We start from the raw sequence: 25,697 nt of genomic DNA, 5'->3' as shown, positions 1-25,697 counted from the left end.
AGGTTCTTTAGGTTAAATGGTACACAAGGGAAAGATAGGTTTATTGATTCAGCAAATATTTATGCAGCACTTAATACGTAGCACATACGGTACTGGACCCAGTAGTGAAAAAAGAAAACAAAAATGACTCCTGTTTTCTTAGATTTTACATTCTAGTGAGAAAGACAGAAAATGGGCAGACACATGACAGATAGATAGATAGATAGATAGATAGATAGATAGATACATACATACATACATACATAGATACATAGATACAAAGATAGATGCATAGATACATAGATGGATACATAGATAGCTACATAGGCAGATGGTGATTGATTGATAGAAAAATCTCAGATAATGTTAAGAGACTTCGGGGGGAATAAAACTAGGTAATAAGCAGGACTGCTAGTGGATAGAGTAAGGATGATATTCACAGGGTCAAAGAAGACCCTTGAGAAAAAGGTACTCAAGTTGGGACCCAGTCGGAGGGGCAGCCATGCCCAGGACTCAAGAGAGAACTTTCTGCTGAGAGGCAAACTAAGTACAGTCCAGGGCTTAGAAGAGAACAATTCTGTCTTGTCCGCCAAGGCAAAAATTTGGGGTCAAATAATAGATTACTCCTAAAAATCATAGTTTGAAGCATTAATTAATATTCATCATTAGCTATTTCTACTTGATCTGTTTCTTTCTTGATGGAAATTTGGATATTTCTAGAGATTTCCTGCTAAAATGGGAGAGACTTATGGACAGAACTGAAGATGAATAAAAAATGAGTGAATGAACCATGTAAAATGTCTGTGTAACCGCCACTTTGTAGGGCGTGATCTGGAGCAGGTCTGTAGGTCTTTCATTCCCCCGTCCCATACACTGAGAGTGTCAGTATTTTCCTGTCCTGCGCCTTCTCCTCTCTACACAGGTGTAGACCCCTCCATCTCCTGTACACCTCTAGACCCCGAGCTCTCCTAAGCTCTCTTCTTCAGGAGGCAGAGGTGGGTGGCAGCGGTAGTGGAGGCACGTGAATGGCCTCACCAAAGCAGCTGTTGCTGGCATCCTTGACAGATAAGCTATCACATTAGAACCAGGTCCACTGATGTCCAGATGGCAGCATCTCCCTGCAGGCTTACCATGGGGTTCTGTGGCTGCCTCATTTCCACCTTTTGTATCATTACACATCACCCAACCGTGACCCTCAGGCCTGACTGCATTATCATTGCTTCACTGCAGGCTGTTACACAAGTCAAGACAGTAAATGTGTCAAAAAAGGTGATGGGGACCTCCAGGTCATGTGATTCTTTAGTCTGTTTATTCCTTATGGGACCATGGACATTTATAAATCTTCCCATGAGAAAGACAAAAATTGAAATAAAACCATCCTCCGGTGCTGGGCTTCAGTTGCAATGTCGATACTGGTTTGCAGCAGTGATCAACCTCTACATAGATTGCTAAAATAATGTATTCAGACAAACACTGAAGTTTGAAAGAGTAGATTTTAAAAATAAATTATAATGGCTGTGTCACTAACGAGCCACCTTGGGAGGCCACCTCTGAGATCCAGGGCTCAATCCCAGAAGTAAATATGTTGCCTGATTCTTTGTTTAACTATATTACTTAATATGTAGAAGTAAATGTACATATTTTAATCAACTCAACCCTTTCCTCTCTAGTCTATATAACTTCCTTTAGATCATTCTTTTCATATTTAAACAAAATGCCATTTAGGTAACTCTTTAAAATGAATCCTGTTGTTTGAAGTATCTTTCAGCGAAGTTGGAGATAAAGAGTGTGTTAGTAAAATACCAGAGACATTTAAAAATCTGCAAAATATTTTCTCTTCCCCTCCCACATAAAGTAACCTCTTCACTGAATAAACATGCTAAAAGGACATATTTTTCTTTATATCTGAGACTCATAATCTTGTTGATTCATCATCTCTAAGGTTTTATTGTATCATAGAAAAACAAAACTAACTCTGATTTGCATTTCTTTAAATTCTTCTGTGTTTGTGTATGGAATCTTTTGGATTTCTTAGAGTTAAACTGTTCTATGTGATGATGTATTCCTATTTTCCTGTGGTTGCTTTATTTTGTTTAAGTGGGGCCATAATCAACCATTTTAAGGTCTGTTCTAAAAACTGTAATCAGCTGTAAAAAAAAAAAATGTGCCTTACATTATTTTTCTAATTATTAATTCTGCACCCTTCATTCCAATTATTTTTCACAAACTTCAATATCTTCTGCTTTTATCTATAAATCTATAATTTTCTCTTGCAATCCTTTCATCTTTTAGGCCTTCAGATTTCCAGCTAAGTTGCTCCACATATCCTAGGTTGATAGATTTCAGTGTTCTGTAAATGTTAATTCTGCATTTTACCCCATCTAATAGTGCTCTGATTTATTCTTTAGTGGTTATTGTATTGTGATTCTCAAATTCCCAGTCCCCCATTTTTAACAAATATGCTACTTTCTTTCATCCATCCGAGAATGTATTTCAATAATTTTCCAAACAATGCTTGTGACTGATTCTTTGGTTGCTTCATTTCAGGGATTAATGAAATTCTTTTGGAGAATTTCATTATTTATTTATTCTCTTATTTATTCTCTTATTTTACACGGTAAACCATTTTTAATGTTCCTCCATCACCGCCTTTGAGTTTGCTTACTTTCCCAGTGAGCTAGTTAGTCTTTGTTGTTCTATGTCCTTGACAGTTTTATTGGCATTTTGATGATTTTTGCTTGAGGGATTTTCTTTATAATGTTAGTCTCTGTTATCTTCACCCAACACCCCACTTGCTTCTTTCCTCAGATTTTTGTGGATCTTACTTTAATCCTTGAGAATCCATAGTATCATATCTAAGTATTTTGCCAAGACAAGCTTCTTACGAGAAGCACAATTCTACTGATATAAAGAAGGAGGTGTGTAGATGGAAAAGTTTATCTGGAAATTAAAGGATAAAAAAATTTTTTTTAAAATAATGGATAAAGGATTCCTTTCTGGATAAAATTGGAGTTAGGAATTGATGTGTCAGAAAGAAGAGAGACAGGATTTTCCTTGGTTTTAAAGATTGGTGAGGTTTGAAATAATAGAATCCCTCAAGTTGGTGACAGAATGTGGCCTGGCCTGGTAGCAGTGAAGAGTTTGCTGTGAAAGGTAGCGATAACGGTGGTGCTGAACACACCACCGCTAACCCAGTGCCTGCTGGACCCTTGCAAGATGCACACACTTGACCTGCATCCTCCCATTAATCCTCAACCCCCGTTGGGAAATGACGTCACTCTGGTTTTACAGATGAGGAGGCTGTAGGAGGGGGATGCAAGTCCTTCAGGCCCCCGCGGGGTGGGCAGCAGGGCCAGGATCCCCTCTCGCTTTGGTGGGCTTGGACTTGCTCGCTCTGTGCTGCTTTCCAGCAGCAGTGTGGGCCTGGAGGAGGGAGCAGGAGAAGCAGATCTGGGTCCTTTCCGTGCCTTGCACATGGCACGCACCTGCATTCTTAGGAGTCTTGATCTCAGAGACAAAGGGTCCATGTAAGGGCAGCACAGAGAGAATTACGGTAATTTATGTTCCAGTTACTGTTGAGAGAAGGGACTTGGCAGAAGCCTTCAGGATGGACATCAGCAAAGTTCTAGAAAACCATGTGAGAGAGTCCACGATCCGGACACTAAGCTCCTCGTTTATTGTGATGTGGTAACATGACCAAATGGCTGCCGTTGGATAAATTACATGTTGTTCTGCCTGTTTGAGTGTTTTCTATTTTCTTCCACTGATTACCTGTTTAATTTGACTCTTGGTAGCACAAGGTTAATAACATTGCAGCTACATTTGAAATAATATATGTCCCCTTTTTGTTAATGGTGCATTGAACTCTAGTTGTAAAAGACATTTAGAGTTTATATGGGGGGCTAAATATAAGTCAAGGCTACCCTAGAAATAATAATATATTTTTCCTAAATTGTTCCTTTCAAAGTACTGTTCTCTCTAGGTTGGAACCAAATCTTGGTAATTTCATATTACATATCATTGGCCGTTTGTATATGTAATTTACAGATATGAAACATTATATGTATTTTTCTGTGGGAAACACCGATGTGCATTACCCAAGCTGTGTGGTGCATGCATTTGGACAGAACATCTCTTTATAATTAATTAAACTTTTTCAGTTGTTTCATGGTTGGTCCTTAGAACCTCAGGCTAAAACACTTAAAATTTATCAGAAATCATTTCATAATATTTGGTTCATAGAAAGTGTGAATTTTCCTTTCAGATGTGAGGTATAGAGTTGTTATGTCCTTTTGGAGGAAATTCACAGTTTGAAAAGTCTTTATTCTGAAAAATAATATGAAATTGAATGGATCAGGTTATTAAGGCTTCTTTTTATCAGTTTCTGTCCCCTTGTGTTTCAAGTCCTTATTCCCTACCCTGTTGATTTCAATGCTACCGTCATTTATTAAGGCATTTATGAGTTAGCTTTTTCCAAGATGTAGGGGCTTTTTACTTATTTATTTTGTGCTGTCAGTTCTACATCTTGGAAAATTGTAAAATCTTCCTCTTATTCTGTATCTCTTCCTACCATCACAATTTTGGGCAGAAACATGTCATCCAAAAGAACCCCAAATGTAGTTTAAAGATAACACTGAAACAAAAAGCATATTAGAAATAAAACTTTTGATGAGGAAGCCCAGTGATCCATATGGGGTGTCTGGGTGAGTGTGTGTGTGTGTGTGTGTGTGTGTGTGTGTGTGTGTGTGTATGAACTGATACATCTGGATTCCTCTAGCTTAATTGAGTCAGGTGAGATGGGCTCCTTATTTGAATGGGCCTATAGTGACTGGCTTTTTTTCCCCTAATGAATTGTGACTATGTAGTGTACTTCCATTTTGTTTTTCAGAGCAATGTTTTCATATTTGTTTTAAATTAATACTTAAAAATTCAGTATTATATCAATTCTACCACTCTGTCATTGTATATTTCTCTTTTCTCTATTTAGAAAATTGAGTGTCTCAAAACAAAAATTAAAAAAAAGCTCTTCTGACAATATAACATTCTTTTTTTAATTAATTAATTAATTAATTAATTTTTGGCTGCATTGAGTCTCCGCTGCTGCGTGCGGGCTTTCTTTAGTTGTGGGAAGCTGGGGCTACTCTTTGTTGCGGTGCACAGGCTTCTTATTGCAGTGGCTTCTCTTGTTGTGGAGCAAGGGCTCTAGGCACCCAGGCTTTAGTAGTTGTGCCATGCGGGCTCAGTAGTTGTGGCTTGTGGGCTCTAGAGCACATTCTCAGTAGTTGTGGCGCACGGGCTTAGTTGCTCCGTGGCATGTGGGATCTTCCCGGACCAGGGATCCAACCCATGTCCCCTGCATTGGCAGGCAGATTCTTAACCACTGCGCCACCAGGGAAGTCCCAATATAACATTCTTAATTGCCAAGGCTCTTGCAGTTTTTATGTAATCATAATTAAATAGCTAAATTCTGTTTCCTTTTTCATACTTACACCCCGCAAAATTGACCAATTTATTTTTCTCTCATTTAAGATTATTGTGTCCTTTTTCCCCTTAACCTTTCTGTCCGAAAGATTAGCATCTTTGCACCATTAAAAAAAATAAACAAAAAACTGAGAAGGAATTCAACTAATTTGTATTACACTTACTTTGAGTACAATCAATTTTTTGGCTACTTTCTATTATGCAAGGATAATAGTCAACAGAATTTGGTTAGATGGTGAAGAAAAATAGTTGAATATCCACTGAAAATGTTTGTAAAGTGAACAAACCGATTTTGCACAAATTAGGGAGTGAAATTAGATGAGACATAGGATTGGGCTGTTGTTTTTCCAGGAATCTAGCGATTGGCATCACTCTTCGAGGTACTCCTGGGGCAGGTTTCAGGACCCCCAGCAGCTGGGTTCAGCCCACTGTTTGGATATTTTAGCTCCTAGATGCCACCTCCTCTGGAAGATGTTCCTTATCTTCCGCATCTGAGGTTCCTTCCCTGAGCACCCGCCGCACCCTGAGAACGGCCTGTCCTGCACCTTCCTCTCGCTGGCCTGCAGTGTCTTTCACTGGTCCACCTGTCATCACACAGCAGAGTCTTCCTAGAGATGCTTAATTACCAGAGACCAACTTGGCGTGTAGGAAATGACTGCCACATCGCTATAGTACTAAGGCATATTAGATTGGGATCAGAGAAAGAAAACAGGACTACAGTAGCTAAAACTTTCAAAGAAATACTTTAAAATGAGTAGTTTGTAAGAAAGAAAGAAGTTTGAAAATAGAATTAAGTTTTATAACCTCTACTCTTATCTTCTTCATTTATATTTGAACGTGTGGGAAACAATCTAAAAACTACATCGAGACTCAGGATTTCCCAGTTTGAGATCTAAACCTCTCACTAATAACTGCAGAATAAGGCCCTCATCTTCCCTGGCTTTCATTTTCCTCCTGTGAAAACAGAGGTGTCAGAATATCAAGTAATTTTAAGCCTGCTTAGATTCTGTATTCCACATTTGGTCACACTAAACTGTTGACCCTCCTCATCCTCTAGTAAGAAAATATAAGCAAATGTAATTTAACTCCATTACTTCCCTGCCACCATATATACTTTTGTATAAAAGAATATTATTCAGCCATGAAAAGGGATGAATCCTGCCACAACACGGATGGAACTGGAGGGCATTATACTAAGTGAAATAAGTCAAAGACAGAGACAGACAAATACCGTCTCATCTCTCTTACATGTGGAATCTAAAAAACAACAAACAAGCTGTAGATACAGAGAATAGATTGGTGGTTGCCAGAAGCAGGAGGTAGGGAAAGGAGAAATGGTTCAAACTTTTCGAGTCTTTTTAGTTTAAATAGGAGAAAAGAACATATTACAAAATACCAAGAATGTATTTTAAAAATTACACCAGAGTCAAGACTGAACAACATCTTTTTCTCACAGTTCTGAGATTCTGTTTGGAAGTTGAAAAAGTAAAGGATTTCATCAGTTGTCATTAAGAAACCTTAATCTGTGTGTTAAATTCTATAATTGTTTTGTGTTTTGTGTTTATCAAACTACCCCCTGTGAGTCTTAAGCTTTTAGAATTCTAGAACTTTGTCCTTCTTTCATTTTCCTTCCTATTTGATTTGTTGTCAGTAAGGAATATCTGTCTGGAAAAGTTAAACATTCTATAATTACTTTGTGTTTATCATGATACCCCTGGTAACTCTAAGTTTTTTGAAGGCTAGAACTTGGTGCATCTTCTCTTTGGACCTGGGCAGAGTAGGTATTCAGTACGTCCTGAAAGATGAGTCAGTTGTCCTCAGCAGATGGAGGGCATAGCGCCTGCCCTCAGGGCACGTACCATGAAGGAGGTGAGGCAGAGGGTACAGGCAAACCAGCAAGAAATTTCAAAAAGTGCAACATCATGAAGGGAGTAGGCTGGATGTTGACAAAGAGACTGAAGTCTTGGACAGAATGGGCAGGGGAGACACCACCAAGAACAGACTTCATGCAGAGACTTGAAGGATGTGGAGCAGCATGTACAAGGCCAGCTGCAGGGACCAGTCAAGACACAGAAGAGCACGTGTGTGTGTGTGAGTGTGTGTGTGTGTGTGTGTGTGTGCGCATGTGCGCATGCACATGTGGAGCTAAAGGGACCATTGAGACTAAATGCCACTGAATCATTCACAACATAAGGCAGAACTATTCACAATACCCATGACGTGGATGCACCCTAAGTGTCCATCAGTGGATGAATGGATAAAGAAGGTGTGATGTATATACATGTAATGGAATATCATTCAGCCTTAATAACAAAGGAGATCCTACCATTTGCAACAACATGGATGCACTGGGAAGGCATTATATTAAGTGAGACAAGACAGACACAGAAAGGAAAAAACTGCATGATCTCACTTACGTGTGGAATCTAAAAAAGTCAAATACACAGAAGCAGAGAGTCGAACAGTGGTGACCAGGGATGAGAAGGTGGGGAAATGGAGAGATATTGGTCAAAGGGCACAAAGTTACAATTATGAAGAATGGATACATCTGAAGATCTAATGGGCAGCATGGTGACTATGGTTAATAATACTGTATTGATTACTAGAAATTTGCTAAGAGAATGGATTTAAGGTGCTTTCACTATATACACAAAGGGTGACTGTGTGAGGAGACAGGTTAATTAGCTTGACTGTAGTAATCATTTCACTATGTATATGTACATCAAATCGTCATGCTCCTTATATACAGTTTTTATTAAAAAATGAATTCTCCAATCAACATCACTTGTCACTGAGAAATGACAGCAACTTTCATTCCAGATGTGTATTTCTGTTTTACTACCAGGTATATTTATAGAATGCCATATTTTCTGACAAACAAGAGGTTCTTTACACAAGATTGGATCCACCTTTTCTCTTTTTATGGGGCATTAATAGCATAAAGATCGTCCTATGACTATCAGCAGAGGCTGATTGTTGAGTCTGAACCCTGACAAAAACCTCTCCAACACCCTTTGCTTTGGCTTGAAAGAATTACAGAATGGTTATTTTTACACCCATAATGAAAACACATTTATGAAGTGAGACCCCCTATCTGTGACTCATTACAAATCTGCCAACCGTGACCCTCAGGCCTGAATGGATTATCATTGCTTCACTGCAGGCTGTTACCCAAGTCAAGACAGAGTAAATGTGTCAAAAAAGGTGATGGGAACCTCCAGGTTGCATGATTCTTTAGTCCTTTTATTCTTTCTTGTACCACCATGGACATTTATAAATCGGCCCATGGGAAAGACAAAAATTGAAATAAAACCATCCTCGGGTGTTGGGCTTCATATGCAATGTTGATACTGGTCTGCAACGTCATGAACCTCTACACCTGTTTCAAATTAGATTGCTAAAATAATGTATTCAGACAAACGCTGAAATTTGAAAGAGTAGATTTTTAAAATAAATCATAACAGCTATACCACTAATTTTAGTAAGAATTTCCAATAGCAGAATTAATGCATCCCATATTAGCACTGCTTGGGAAAGCACCTGGTTAGGGCCTGCTCAGTATTGTACACATCAAATTGGATATTAGTCAGAAGCCTGCCTTCCCCCTGGTACCACTTAAGTCTTTCTTTCAGGTTTAATGAACAGGCATTTAATGTTTTTTACAGGATTCCAGAGTTTCAGATTTACTCTGAAGTAGATCCCATTAAAATGTATTTCCAATATTATGGTTTCTGTACTTCCTGTTCTCTCTCTCTCCCCCTCTGTCATTTATCTACCTATCTCATCTATCCATCATATCTGTCTGTCCATCTATCCATCTGTCTCTTTCATCTGTCTGTGATAGCCTCTACCTCTCTCTCTTCTTCATGTTACAGATATCTATCTATTATCTATATATATATTTCTCCTTGTCACCTAGGGTTCCAGCCTAACATTGTGACAGACTCTCTTCCCCCTTTATCACAATATTGGTCAACAAAGGAAGCATTTCTTTTATGAGAAGAAAGAAGTTCATAGTATTCTAATATATCCATGTGTCAGACACAAACTGGTCTTGTCTAAATGGTGTTGAACACCTAGACAAACTGTTCTTTATTAAAAAAAAAGACAAGGCTTTGCAAAATTAAACGTAGAGGACAACTTTCTAGCCTCAGAAGGTCTTTTTCATATGTTAATATTGGTACATACATGAAATCTGCAGACATCACACTAAAAATATCTATTCCTTGGTGTTCTAGGTATCCTCAAAATATATCTCATTAACTGCAGTCCCCATTTATTTTGCTTATACTGATTTACCTTTTGGTCATTCCGAACACTATGTGACAATAAATATTTGATAGATATTTGATTTAAAGTATCAATACAATATGGGTTAATTTCATTTTTAGAGCTGATGATAAATATCTTTGGAGTAATAGCAATTTTGAATTCCATAAAATTCTATAATCGAGGGCTCTCAAATATATACAATTATTATTTTTAAAAGCAACTTTAAATCATTTGAAATAACAGTGAAATGATGGAGCAAAATTAATACTACAACTGGATATTTGCATTATGTGAGGTCCCAGAAAGTTCCTGTTATGCTAAGTAATTCTCTCTTGTGTTTGATTTAGGTCATCAAGCTTGCCTTTGAGGAGTTTGAGCTGGAAAGAGGCTACGACACCCTAACCGTGGGCGATGCTGGGAAAGTGGGTGATACGAGAACCGTCTTGTATGTGTAAGTGTATCTTCCCTTGTTTCTTCTTTCCCAGAACAGGAAGTTATCTGTGCAAACACGGATGTGTCCTTGAGATCCTGGTGCAGACTTTCCATTCCCACTCAGAAGTTTAATAAATGCCATGTATGGCTAAATTAGTAGTTTCTAAATCTGATTTCAGATGAGGACTAATTCAGGATTGCATTCTATCTGTGGCAGTGTATTTTATTTTAAATCATTGAAAAATAGGGCAAAAGATTAGACTATATGGAAAAGCAGAAAGTAGAGGTGATGAGTTTCTCAACTCAACTGCTCCTTGTCCGCCCCTCTCTTTCTACTTATTATGTTGTCAGTGTTCGGGGAAGTACAGGTATCTTCTAGAATAAGGCCATATGTCTTCTGAAAGCCTTGTGCTCTGTAGAGCTGCATACTAAAAGTAGCAGAGAGTGTGGGGAGAACAGTGTGGTAGCGCCCTTTATATCTGTGGACTTCCGTACCCAGAGTCCTGGCAAATACAGTAGCGGCCCCACCGTGAATGTCAGCACACAGATCCCTACACTGGTCCATTGGCAACTGGACTCATGGGAGAGTCTGCACCACTTCGCCCTGGACACCATCAGCCTTTTCCAGATGCAGGGCCATGAGGATAGTCTGGACAATTATTTTTTTTCTTTTTTTAAATATTTATTTACTTATGTATTTTGGCTTCTCCGGGTCTTAGTCGCGGCACGGGGAATCTTCGTTGTGGCGTGCAGGATCTTTAGTTGTGGCATGTGGACTTCTTAGTTGAGGCTGAGGAGTGAATATACCCCCGGGTCATGGTTTTAATATTGATAGGACAGTTTTTAGGAGACTTGTTCTAGCAATATTAAAACCATGACCCAGGGGTATCGTCATTCCTCAGTGTTTTCAGTGCAGAAGGAAATGTCTTTGCAGCCTCTTCCTCTGCGTTCGCACCTTGCACAGCCAGCTTCCTGTAGGGGCTCCCGAAACTACTTTCACTAATGGAAGTCATTCTGCAGGATTTCCACCTTTTTTCTCTTAGTCTGCTTATACATGGCTGAGATTTTCTCTTTATTTGTGAGAAAGCTTGCCCTGGACAACTTCAAAGTATTATTCTGCTAGGGAAAAACAACAACAAGAAGAGGTGGCCGTTATACCCACTCATTCTCTTACTTAGCAGTTACTTATGAGGTAGTTCACATTGTAAAAAGTTCTGCAGTGAACATCTGTCTGTACCTTTAAAATTAGTGGACCCGCACTCTGATGGCATTGGGGACATTCTCTTTTCCTTTATTGTATCTTGGATGTAGTTCCCTATCAGTATATATCTTTATCTCATGTTTTATAGCTGCTACTACTAATAATTAAAATCATGTTACTGGCCCATGACTTAGGATAATAATTATAATAGTAGCAGTAGTAATCTCATAGCATTTATTGAGTACCTCTTATATACCATGCACTGTGCTAGATGCCTAATACGTATTATCTTGTTTGGTCTTCACCTAAATCCTGTGAGTTAGGGGTTAATACTGTCTTCATCATATAAATGATGAAACTGAGGCTTAGATAGATTTACCCCCTTTCACAAACCTAGCGTTTGTTCTAGCAGGAGTTCAGACTCCGTGATCCTCCTCCAGTGTCTATATTCCTTATCATTACATGTGGATGTGCCATGTTTTTTAACTGATTCTCATTGATAGCCTTTGTCTTTTCTCCATCCCCCTGTAATCTTGCATTTCTAAGCAGCTACGCAGTAAACTACTTTGTACAAATTGTCGTACTTGTTTCATATGCCTTCAGGAAAATTTCCAGCAGAGGAATTTCAGGAGTTAGGAGCATCTTCATTTACATCATTAGGCTTTTCTAATAATTCCCCCAAAAGTTTATATCAATTTTCTTTTCCACCACAGTATGTAAAGGTCCCTGTTTCCCCACACTCTTACCAAATGGTTATTCTTTTTTTGCCTAATTACTAGCTTTAAATTGCATTTATTTATAAAAATACGGATTCCTGCAGGTTGGGGACAGGTATCTGTATTGTTTGCAATCTTCCATGTCAGTTGTGTGCACACAGCCTGTCATTGGTCTGGAGCGGTACTTGTAGTCACTGATACAGTGGACAGCAGTGAGACCAGGATGCCAGAGGTGGAATTTCTGGCTCTAGCTTTGCTCTTAACTATCTGTGACCCTCTCTGTACCTCTGTTTTTATGGCTATGAAATATGTATAATAAACTTTTCCTTCCTGTGGTAAGGAGCAAAATGAAATAGTGCATGTGAATGCACTGAGAGCCAAGAAATACAAACCACACATGAAATAACTTTATTATTACCATAACATCTAATTTAAGAAGGGATATCATTAAAACAAATGAGAGAAATTTTCAAATAAATGCAAAATGTAGAACATAAATGTAGAAAAGTAGTGCCATATAAAATCCCTTAGGTCACTATTAAAGATCTGAAGTCATACACGCATTTTTTAATGCTATTTGTTGTTAAGGGAGCAATAGCAAACTATGTATTACCTTGACATAAGTGTTATTAGAACCTCCTCTCAATAGCTCACATCTATAAAGGAAAAACTAAACAGTCAACTGAATCAAAGTGAGATGCCCTTTGGGAAACATAATGTAACAAAGATCAGTTGGGCATTTAATCATCTTCAGTAGAGAAAAGCAAAGCCACTGATATATTTCCTTAGTATACAAAATTACAGAAAAAGAAAAAACAAGAGAATCACAGTTGGTGTCTTTGGATAAACAGGCAATTTTAGAGAATACGGCAACAAATATTTTTGAGTACTTCCATGTCAGACGTGAGTCTCAGCATGGAGTTTAAAATCTAATTGGAGAAATGGCAGATGAGCTGAGATGGTTATATACTAGACAGTGTATAGAATCATTGACTATCATGATACATATTTCAGATAAAATTTGAGTTAAGAAACTTATTTATGGGCAGCTGATATTTACTACCTCGAGCTCAATATTTTATAGGTTCCCCTTTTTAGGGGGCCTGTGGAATTCTATTCAGATCTTAATTTTCAGGAGAAATTTAGAAAGTGAGATAGCCTAACTGGCTCATCCTAAATATGCTTTTAAAAATTCTAATTTCTGTTAATGGCTTTTTATTTTCTTAACTTTCTTGGCGCAAAAAGAGAACAACTGAATGTTAGGGGGACTCTTTCAATAGCCGAGTCTTCCCAAGAGATGGATGAATTTATTCAGGTTACTTTTACAGAATGACAGACTTAAAACAAAATTAAATAACTCACTTAGCAAATCTCTATTGAGATCTCTCCAAGAATATATGTTGGTAATTTTCTCAAGTTTAATTTTCAGAAAAACTGCATCCAGAGACATTGCTCTTCACGACTTTCCTCTGGCCTTTGCAGTTACTAGCAGTGGTGACCAGGACATGGCATTAATTTCAGGATGTCCCGGCGATTGCAGGCACCAGTGGCAGGTTTTAAGTGCCCATCTCTGTAAGGGATGAATAGTCAGTATCAGGGAAATCTGTGAGCGAGTAGTATTGCCTCTGCCTGACTACACTTGTCTATTAACCAATAAGGATACTAGTTGTTTCCTATGGCTGGTTGATCCACTGTTCTTAAATTGCTTCTTGGGCTTAGAAGTGGCTCTAGCCCTCGTATGGTAGCCCTCCACCTACCTCTGCTATTGTCTGCGGGTGCTGTGAAGGGCATCATTCTTTTTTTATTAAAAGACTACACAACAGCCATAACAAAGCAGACACTGAAAACTGATGTGTGTGTCTATGTATTCTTTGGACATTATCAGAGGAGTTGATCACAGTACATCTCAGTGCTTTGGAGAAAGCTTGAGCAATTTATGTTAGGAATAAGCACGTAAAGGTAGCTACCTAGACGTTCTCTAGGCAAAAACCCATTTTTCAAAATTAGAAAGCAAGTACACTCCTTAGATTCTTAGAATCCTGGAGCCACATGATCAAAACTCTTTTTCCTCATATAATCATTCTCGTAATGACATTGCCTGTGAGCACGGACACATATGAGAGTGCAGATCAGACTCAAATCCTAAAAGCTCTATTCTTAAAGTGAAGTTCATCCATTGCTAGGTTTCTCTCCTTTGTCTCTTTATGGGGAAATGTTCTTCCTTGATTCTTTGAAGAAACATTTATTGAAATTCAGACATTGCAGGGCTCAGAGGTGGGTAACAGTAGGCTTTGAGGGGATGGTCCGCAAGTGGAGAAGGCAGAGGCTTCCTGACCTTCATTATGACGCTGGGGCGGGTCAGCAGAGGCTGCCGCTCTCTGGACACTCCATGGTGCCTAAGTTCTCTATTCCAGCAGCCCTGTCAGAGGAGAGATAGCCGGACCACTGGACACATGCATTTTAGGTTTGGGATTCCATCTATTCTGGGGTGTCTGGGAAAGCAAACTGACCTGCGGCCTTGGGGGCCCATGGAAGTGGTCTCTGGGGAACCTTCCTGCAGAGGAGAAGAATGCATAGGTCCCAAGGAAGCGCAGCCCAACGGCAGCACCTGCGGGAGATGCGGGGAGACTAGTTCCAGCTAATTTGGAGTCCAGACAGCCTTAGTCATTTTCCAGCTGTTCTGCCACTTACAACCCCAGTGTTGACTCAATGTGGCAGTTTTCTCTAAGGAGCCAGGAAATGCATGTCTTGCTACACTGTTACCCTGGAGAGCTAAGGATCTCTCGTCCACGATTCATCAGTCAAAAGCATTTAAAGTGTGTGTTTTTTGTTTTTGATATTGAATTAACCTCAAAGGCGCAGTCATTCTGTTTTGGGGGGCTTAGTGCATTTAAAACAGTAAGGGCTACGCAAGACCTCCAGGGCAGCAAGACCAGCTCCCCATCTCATGCCAACTTTGCAAGCCGCAAGCATTGTTGTAAGTGTAAAGTGAGACGGCTAATGAAACATTGTTTGAAAAAGGTGAAAGGTATGATGCAAAGAGAAGATAGTATTGTATTACTGTAGTTATTATCTCTGCCTTAATATAATGAAATATGTGGTGCTCAGAATTGTCTTTGGAAATGGAATATACTAGAAAGGAAGAAGGAAGAGGAGTTGAACTGCCATTCACTGAATCTGTCTGGACCCGCATTGTCTCCTGACAAACTTTTGACAAAGGTATTGCTTCCCTCTGCTAGAGGAAGACAAGGGGAACCTGACTTATGGCTGTGGAGACAGCAGGCTGCCTAACTGGTTTCTGGGCTGTTTTCAAGATTTTGTTCCTTGTGTTTAGTTTTCAAAGGTTTAATTAGGTGGATTTGTTTAATTAACATGGATTTGTTTGAGTTTATCCTGTTTGAGGTTCACTTGGTTTCTCAGAACTGTAGGTTATGTGTTTCCCCAAATTTGAGGAGTTTTCAGCAATTATTTCTTTAAACCCCCTTTCAGCCTCACTCTCTTTCTCTCCTTCTGGGATTTGAATGATAAGATGTTGGGCCTTTTGTTTTTGACCCACAGGTCCCTGAGGTTTTGTTCACTTTTTTTCCATTGTATTTTCTCTCTGCCGTTCAGTGTGGGTGAATTCTATAGACCTGTTCTCAAGTTAACATATCATCGTGCATCTCCGCTCTACTTACTATAAGCCCATCTAGTTACTTTAAATTTCTATTATTGTATTTTTACTCCTGTAATTTCCATTTGGTTCTTTTTTGTAACTTCTCTTTCTTTGCTGGGATCATCTGTTCGTTTGTTTGTTTTTTTATTTGATTGCAGAGAATTTGTAAATGATTGAAACATTTACACAATGGCTGCTTTAAAATCCTTGTCAGGTAATTTCAACATCTGATTCGTTTTAGGTATTGTCAGTTGGTTGTCTTTTCTTGTTGAAGTTGTGATTTTCTTGGTTCTTGGTATGATAATTGGACCCAGGCTGTTTTGTCTATCATGTTAGGATGTACTGGGAATTATATAAACCTCTTATTTTAGCAGACAGTCACCCTGGCTAGACTTAACACGCAGTTCTCGGCCAACTTGTGTCAGCTGGGGTTCCAGTGACAGGCTCACTGTCAGAGCATGTACGGCATTGTCTGGGTCTGCTTGGTTGATTGGTGCCTGTGGGACTCACACTTGTCCTTGCTGGTGGGGAGAGGTTGGTGGGAACCCCCATCACTGCTTCCCTCCTGCATCTCACCCCTTGTCCCCTCACCCCTCCCTCTGCCCCTATCTCTGGGAGGGAAGGGGCATCTCAGTCTCAGATTGGCAGAGACAGAGTCTTCCTGGATTGGGTCACTGGTGTGGCTGGTCTCTGTCACAGGTTCTGCTTTACTCAGAAAAGGGAGGCTCGGGCCCCGGGGAAGGTGAAGGCTTGCTCTGGACACCTGTGGTTACCAAGGTCCCTTCATCCGTCCCCCATGCTGGTGGTGCTGGTCTTCCTTATGGTTGTTTGAGGGATACCCCTTGCATCCCCGTGAGGATGGAGCTTTCTGTTGCCTGGAGACTTCTGTTGCCCGGTCAGGGTTCAGGAAACACCAGGTCTGGTGGTCCTCTGTTTTGGGGCGGGGGGGCACACAGACAGCCTGCACTGCATTAGTTCTCTGACCCTGGAGTCTCAAACCAGCTTGCCTTCAGAGTCCTCTCCTGGTTGTGTCTTGTGCCATTTTGAGGGTTCATATCTGAGCTTATCAAGGAAGAGAATGGAAAAAAAGTGGCCATGTCCATATACTTTTAAATCATCTGGGCTGCACTCAGTAACAGAAGTCTGTAAAATAACTTCATTATGGGCCTTAGTAAACTTTTTTTCTTTGAAGTGAAAGATAGAAGTTTGGATTAGATATTTTGTCTACAGCTCCACATAGAAAGGCTTAACAATTCTGATACTGTTCAGTGGATTTAACCTGGTGATGGCAGACCACTGATGTAACTAGCGTCATCTTCTATGCCACCTGGCTAGAATGGATTCCAGCAGGGCGAACAAAAGCTGTCGCGTTTGAATGAAACGTGTGCAGGAGTCACACTCACTGAAAAGCTTGCTCTAATTTCACGTTGGTGCCAGTGGGGAAGTTCTATCCGCTTCAGTGTATGTACTGTTGATCTCCAGGTTTATTTTACTTTATATATAATAGTATGATCATTTATTCTATAAAACCACTGCCTTGAGTGATTTTTCAAAGTCAGCTTGAGGTAAAAGAGTTCTGTTCCTCTCCACCTGTTCAGCATTCTGTTCTGGTACATGTCGTGTAAATAGCCGTGTTGCCTGGAAGTCCCCTGCACGAGGAGCCAGCTGGATGCTGGTGGATCGAGAACCTTTAACTCTGATCGGGACTGCCTTCAGGCGGATTTGCTCTCAGGGTCTGGTCAATATTGCAAATAAAGATGTGCAAAACCTCAGATGACAAGCATATCCTTCCAAGACCAGAATTTAAATCCCTTCTGCCTCGGTATGTTTAATGATGAAGTCCACTTATGACTCTGGCTCTGCCACCTTTTACCAAGGTTTGTATCAGGGCATCTCTGACTCTTCCTAAAGGTGTTTTACTCCATCCCTGGGGGGCATGGTTCTCGTCATGTGCTGCACAGATCACACACTGTGTCTTAACCTCTCCTTATTAGTCTCCGGCACACACTGTATTAACCCAATCAAGGCAAACAGTCAACTAACATTTATATTTTAAGTAACTCTGCATTTCCTATACTTTCTCAGAATTTATGAAATTTATTGATATTAAAAAATGCAAAGACTTCAAAATAGGTCAATTTTAGGTCAGGGTTTTTTTTAATTAATTTAATTTTTAATTTATTTTTACATCTTTATTGGAGTATAATTGCTTTACAATGGTGTGTTAGTTTCTGCTTTATAACAAAGTGAATCAGTTATACATATACATATGTTCCCATATCTCTTCCCTCTTGCGTCTCCCTCCCTCCCATCCTCCCTATCCCACCCCTCCAGGCGGTCACAAAGCTAGGTCAGGTTTTAACTTGTGAGTAACATTTACTTTCTAACTGCCCAATTTACAATTGAAAGGTGTACTTTAAAGGTTCCCACACCACTTTCCTTTCAGGTACCTGCCAGTAGGACGCAGGTCTGATGTGCTCCAGGTGTTAACTTTGCATCAAATTCATACTTTGTGGCATACTCAAGAGTTTTGTTGTTTTTTAAATCTCCAGGCTGAACAAATTATTTCTTTAATGAATATGTAGTAAAATAGACTTTTTGGAGTACAGATCTATAAGTATTAATACATGTATAGATTTGTATAACGACCAGCAAAATCAGGATACAGAAGTTTGTCACCCCTCAAAACTGTGCTTTCTCTTTGTAGTGATACCCTCTCCCACCTTAAACCGTGAAGCACTGATCTGTTGTCCATCATTATAGTTTGTCTTTCTGAGAATATCACATAAATAGAATTGTACACTGTGTATTCTTTAAGACTGCAAGTGGAATGTAAAATGGTACAGCCATTCTGGAAAACAGGCAGTTTCATACGAAGTTAAGTACTTATTTATCATGTAATCTGGCAATCCCATTCCTAGGTATTTACCCTAAAGAAATAAAATTTGCCCTACATGAATAGAATTAACTCTATTCATAATTGCCAAACAACTGGAAACAGCGTAAATGTCCTTGGACAGGTGAATAGATAGACACACCTTGGTATATTCATACAAGGAAGTTCTGTTCATCAGTACCAAGGAAAAAACTACTGACACACACAGCAATGTGGGAATTGCATGGTGCTGTGCTGAGTGAAAGCACCCAGTTTGATTTCACAATCCCTTTCTAGCAGATGTATTTCATGTACGTGAGGATAGAACTGTTGAATCATTTAACAAGGGCCAAAAAGAAGACCTGTCCAGAAATGAGAGGGCCTTCGTATACGATGTAATATTAGTAGCAACCAAAGCATCATGAAGTTACTGCCTCACCTGGGTGCAGTTAAGCTTTAAAGAACAATGACCATTTTCACGTGAAAGACTTTAGCTGTTCTCTCGATGCAGTATGCCCTGGTTGCAGGGAAGGAACAAACACATGATCAAAAGTCATTTCCTTCCTTTTGGGTTAATGATTCAATACGCTGGAACATACAAAGATGCTGCTGATTTCAGTTCAACACTGATCCTGATTGCAAGGAGGCATATCAAACCACTGAGGTTAAGACAGCTCGACCGTGGTTGAACTCTATCAAAAAGATAAGAGAATTTTAGGTCGGAATGATTCCTTGAAGGTAATTTAATACAGTTGTTTCCCAGATGAAGAAACTGACATAGATGTAAAATAATTTAGCTAAAACCACAGGGTAAATTAAAGGCAGAGCTTCAACAGAACCTCAAATACCAAGTCCTTGGTATGCTAAGATCAAACAAAAATTTAAATCATTAGTTGGAGATATTCCTATGAAATTTAAACATGTAGATATTTAATGAATTTTAATGGGGATTAATTTACATTTTCATTTATGCATTTGTTCAAAGAAATGGTGCATTTTATACGCAAGAGTCTGGGGATTAAAGGCCAAGTGATATCAGCTTGCACTCAAGAAGGTTTAGAATTTGGTAGGAGAAGGAGGAAGTAGATGCCTGTGAATGTTTGTCTTCGGTGAGGTGTATGCAGGGTTCTCCAGTGACCTAGAGAAAAAAATACCTGCATCACCTAAGGGAGTTAAGAAATGCCAGGTGAGGGGCTTCCCTGGTGGCGCAGTGGTTGAGAGTCCGCCTGCCGATGCAGGGGACACGGGTTCGTGCCCCGGTCCGGGAAGATCCCACATGCCGCGGAGCGGCTGGGCCCGTGAGCCATGGCCGCTGGGCCTGCGCGTCCGGAGCCTGTGCTCCGCAACGGGAGGGGCCACAACAGTGAGAGGCCCGCGTACCGCAAAAACAAAAAAAAAAAACAAAAAAAAAGAAATGCCAAGTGAGAATCCTCAAATACTGTGAGAACTCCTTATCCAGGGAGCATAGGCACTCCAGGCAGTGATTTCAGGATTTGCCAAAAACCTGGAGGCAGAGAAGTGCCAGTATTTTTGGAGAATGGTTAAAACACCAGCATGGTTGGAGCAACAGGTTGAGCAGTGGGGGGGGGGGGAGCTGGCACCTCCAGTATGATGGCTCTGTTTCCCAAAGGCAATTTTATTATCGTTTTTTAACAAGTCAAATTTCTTAGCGATTCATTGGAATAATTTTATTTTTAAGTTTAATTTAAAACACTATGTACTAGAAAGTCATTTTGGGAGAAAATAAAACTGCTTTAAAGAAAGCAATTATAGCTTATGTGTTATGATGGCTGTTAAAGTATTTTACCAAAACTAGCATTTATTTTATTTTTCAGTTATGGAAACAGAAAATCCTGTTTCCAACAGATAAACAGTTGCACAGGGTTAACAATATTGGCTTCATTATTTTAAACATCTTTTTTCCATTGGTGCTAGCAAACTAAAATACTTCTGGAAAAAAGAACTAAAAGGGAAATATTTTCTTTTCTTTTAAATAGTTCTAAAATAATTTTGTAAAATATAAAAAAATTAACACAAAAATACTTTTTGAATGTTCAAGTAATTTTTTAAACATGTTAAATAATTAATTGTACTAAGCTGTCTTACAGTCATTTTCATAAATATATCAGTCACTTAAGTATCAGGCTTAAATTCTAAAACTTGAGTAATGCAAGTCATCTTTATTTTTATTATTTTCTTAATTAAAAAAAAATTGGCCACTCTGTGCAGCATGCAGGATCTTAGTTCGCAGGCCACTGTTCAAACCCGTACCCCCTGCAGTGGAAGCACAGAAATTTAATCACTGGACCACCAGGGAAGTCCCACAAATCATCTTAATTTGACTTCGATTGAAGGAACTTTGTAGTGTAGCCAAGTACCTGCTTATTTAGTTTTATGTGAATCAATAGACTAACATAAAACTGTATTAAAATAAAGTCCAGTGCAGAAATAAAATAAATTCAAATATTTACACTCAGAGGTATTTCTGAAATAGTTAACTTGACAGTATAAATCTTTTCAGTGTGCGAAAAATTTCTACATGATAAGTTTTGAACAACTTAAAATTAAATCAAAGGTAGGGGGGAAGTGATATAAGAATCAGGAGGATAAATTAGGAGGCTAGTTCAGTGATGTTGCTATGAGACACTCAAACTGAGAAAGTGGAGACAGAAAGAAATGGTGAAAGGAAGGTGGAAGAGGTAAAATTATATGGCTTGTTGATGAATGATGAAATGTATAAATGCATATATTTATAGTCTGTGGACTGTGACATAAGAAGGGGTAGGCACTGAGAAATCAACAACCTTGAAATGAAATCTGGAATCCTTCTAAAGACTGACTGAATCAAGGTGGTCACTCTCACTGCCAGAAGAAAATTAAATCCTCCAAGAAGGAAGATAACAACACACATAGCTTCTATGATGGCGTAACACAAAGTCTAGCATTCAACCAAAATGTCTAGAAATAACACTCAATGACCCAAAACCGAGAGACAGACAATACAAAAGGAAAAGGACATCTAGATATTATAGTTATCACTAAGGGACTTTGATAATTAACTATGATTTATATATTTAAGAATATAAATAAAATGATCAAGAATTTTGCCAGAAAAGTGGAATTCATAACAAACGAAATGAAAGTTTTAAGAATTAAAAAATACAACATCTGAAATAAAGAACTCAATAGATGTGGCTTGAACTGGAAGATAGATTAGTAGAAAATATTCAACCTGAAGCAGAAAAAAAATGTACAGAAAACATGTGTGTAATTGGTATTGAAGAAGAGAGAGAGAAAATGGGACATAACTAATCTTTGAAGACATTATCACCAAGAATTTTCCAATATTGACAACAGACATCAGGATAGAGATTCAAGAAATTCTACAAGACAGTAGGCATAATACAAGAAAAACCTCAGCCTGGCACATTATAATAAATCTTCTGAAAAACAGGACAAGGAAAGATCTTACAAGTAGTATAAACAAAGAAATGTTATTTTCAAAACGGCAAATATAAGTTCAATGGAAGTTTTCTCAATATAAAGTAAAAAAAAGTAAAAAGACAACAGAATGATATCTTTGAAGTCTTGGGGGAAAGAAACACGCTGTTAGCTTAAAGGGACAATTTTAAAAATTGACTAATCAAAAGAGAAAAAAAGAAAAATGAACTTTTATTAGTAATTATATTCTAAATAAAAGGATAAAATCTCTGATTAGATAAAAATAATATAAATAAAATAAGTAAATCAACAATAATGTAAAACAAGTATTTGATGCTTACATATACAAACATGAAATATTTATATACATAAAACAGTTGAAAGCAAAAGGCTAGAAAAAGATACTCCTTCTAAGGACTAACCAACAGAAGAAAGAATGGTATAGCTTTATAATTATAAGTCAAAGAAGACATTAATGCCAGACATTCATGCTTTGTGCCCTTTTTGGTATGTTACACTTCAATAAAATCTATGCATAGGGGAAAATAAAATCTCTCTTCAAACAAACAAATAGAACAACCAAACATAAGGGAACAGTCTTTCCAATGAAGACAGATCTTCAGAAAGAAGTACATTTTCATATTTCATGAGTGCACATCACTCACTGAAATACTTCCTTTTTTTCAATTTGTATGTAATACTGTGTGAGTTCCTTAACGTGTATTAGGCGTTGTTCATCTTCCTCTGAAGAATCGTGTACATTGTAGCGCCTCAGGTGAGAAGGTTGTGTTGATTCACAAATGATGTGATTGATAGGGCAAAGCATGTGCTCATATCCCTGAAACAACTTTGCTGAAAGCAAAGCTTCCTCTTTGATTAGAGGCATTTGTTTTGGTTGAATTGATTTTTTTCTTACACTTTTTCTCTTTCAACATGCTTTTCTGTCAGCACATTGACTTCAGTCAATGAATTGAGGGTTTCTTCTCACTGGCTGACAGCAGCTGCTGTGTGACTGTTTTTTTTTATTTTTAAACATCTTTATTGGAGTATAATTGTTTTACAATGGTGTGTTAGTTTCTGCTGTATAACAAAGTGAATCAGCTATACATATACATATATCCCCATACCTCCTCCCTCTTGCATCTCCCTCCCACCCTCCATATCCCACCGCTCTAGGTGGACACAAAGCACCGAGCTGATCTCCCTGTGCTATGTGGCTGCTTCCCACTAGCTATCTGTTTTACATTTGGTAGTGTATATATGTCCATGCCACTCTCTCACTTCATCCCAGCTTACCGTTCCCCCTCCCCGTGTCCTCAAGTCCATTCTCTACGTCTGCGTCTTTATTCCTGTCCTGCCCATAGGTTCTTCAGAGCCATTTTTTTTCTTTAGATTCCATATATATGTGTTAGCATATGGTATTTGTTTTTCTCTTTCTGACTTACTTCCCTCTGTATGACAGACTCTAGGTCCATCCATCTCACTACAAATAACTCAATTTCATTTCTTTTTATGGCTGAGTAATATTCCATTGTATATATGTGTCACATCTTTATCCATTCATCTGTCAATGGACACTTAGGTTGCTTCCATGTCCTGGCTACTGTAAATAGAGCTGCAATCAACATTGTGGTACATGACTCTTTTTGAATTATGGTTTTCTCAGGGTATATGCCCAGTAGTGGGATTGCTAGGTCATATGGTAGTTCTATTTTTAGTTTTTTAAGGAAACTCCACACTGTTTTCCATAGTGGCTGTATCCATTTACATTCCGATGAACAGTGCAAGAGGGTTCCCTTTTCTCTACACCCTCTCCAGCATTTATTATTTGTAGATTTTTTGATGATGGCCATTCTGACTGGTATGAGGTGATACTTCATTGTACTTTTGATTTGCATTTCTCTAATGATTAGTTATGTTGAGCCTCTTTTCATGTGCCTCTTGGCCAGCTGTATATCTTCCTTGGTGAAATGTCTGTTTAGGTTTTCTGCCCATTTTTTTAATTGAGTTGTTTTTTTTTTTTTGATACTGAGCTGCATGAGCTGCTTGTATATTTTGGAGATGAATCCTTTGTCAGTTTCTTCATTTGCAAATATTTTCTCCCATTCTGAGGTTTGTCTTTTCGTCTTATTTATGGTTTCCTTTGCTTTGCAAAAGCTTTTAAGTTTCATTAGCTCCCATTTGTTTATTTTTGTTTTTATTTCCATTTCTCTAGGAGGTGGGTAAAAAAGGATCTTGCTGTGATTTATGTCATAGAGTGTTCTGCCTATGTTTTCCTCTAAGAGTTTTATAGTGTCTGGCCTTACATTTAGGTCTCTAATCTATTTTGAATTTATTCTTGTTTATGGTGTGAGGGAGTTTTCTAATTTCATTCTTTTACATGTAGCTGTCCAGTTTTCCCAGCACCACTTATTGAAGAGGCTGTCTTTTCTCCATTGTATATTCTTGCCTCCTTTATCAAAGATAAGGTGACCATATGTGTGTGGGTTTGTCTCTGGGCTTTCTATCCTGTTCCATTGATCTGTATTTCTTTTTTTGTGCCAGTACCATACTGTCTTGATTACTGTAGCTTTGTGGTATAGTCAGAAGTCAGGGAGCCTGATTCCTCCAGCTCTGTTTTTCTTTCTCAAGATGGCTTTGGCTATTCGGGGCCTTTTGTGTTTCCATACAAATTGTGAAATTTTTGTTCTAGTTCTGTGAAGAATGTTATTGGTAGTTTGATAGGGATTGCATTGAATCTGAGGACTGCTTTGAGTAGTATAGTCATTTTCACAATATTGATTCTTCCAATCCAAGTACATGGTATATCTCTCCAACTGTTTGTATCATGTTTAGTTTCTTTCATCAGTGTCTTATAGTTTTCTGCATACAGGTCTTTTGTCTCCCTAGGTAGGTTTATTCCTAGGTATTTTATTCTTTTTGTTGCAGTGGTAAATGGGAGTGTTTCTTTAATTTCTCTTTCAGATTTTTCATCATTAGTGTATAGGAATGCAAGAGATTTCTGTGCATTAATTTTGTATCCTGCTGCTTTACCAGATTCATTGATTAGCTCTAGTAGTTTTCTGGTGGCATCTTTAGGATTCTCTATGTGAAGTATCATGTCATCTGCAAACAGTGACAGTTTTACTTCTTCTTTTCCAATTTGGGTTCCTTTTATTTCTTTTTCTTCTCTGATTGCTGTGGCTAAAACTTCCAAAACTATGTTGAATAAGAGTGGTGAGAGTGGGCAACCTTGTCTTGTTCCTGATCTTAGTGGAAATACTTTCAGTTTTTCACCAGTGAGAATGATGTTGGCTGTGGTTTGTCATATATGGCCTTTATTATGTTGAGGTAAGTTCCCTCTATGCCCACTTTCTGACGGGTTTTAATCATTAATGCGTGCAGAATTTTGTCAAAAGCTTTTTCTGCATCTATTGAGATGATCATATTGTTTTTATCCTTCAATTTGTTAATATGGTTTATCACATTGATTGATTGCATATACCCCACTTGATCATGGTGTATGAACCTTTTAATGTGCTGTTGAATTCTGTTTGCTATTATTTTGTTCAGATTTTGCATCTATGTTCATCAGTAATATTGGCCTGTAGTTTTCGTTTTTTGTGACATCTTTGTCTGGTTTTGGTATCAGAGTGATGGTGGCCT

General features: G+C 38.5%; 1 protein-coding gene across 1 annotated transcript in view; it reads left to right on the top strand.

The window, feature by feature from the left end:
• The window catches only part of CSMD1 (CUB and Sushi multiple domains 1), a 1,400,820-nt gene that overhangs the window by 994,975 nt on the left and 380,148 nt on the right, over positions 1-25,697 (top strand). The window contains exon 11 of the mRNA XM_060136411.1: positions 10,080-10,183. Within this exon, the coding sequence (XP_059992394.1) occupies positions 10,080-10,183 (104 nt within the window). The remainder of the gene's footprint in view (positions 1-10,079; positions 10,184-25,697) is intronic.

Source organism: Lagenorhynchus albirostris, chromosome 21 (genome assembly GCF_949774975.1).
Source record: "Lagenorhynchus albirostris chromosome 21, mLagAlb1.1, whole genome shotgun sequence".
NCBI classification, from domain to species: Eukaryota; Metazoa; Chordata; class Mammalia; order Artiodactyla; family Delphinidae; genus Lagenorhynchus; species Lagenorhynchus albirostris.
Note: the sequence above shows the minus strand (reverse complement) of the source record. Positions and strands in the feature narration are given on the sequence as shown.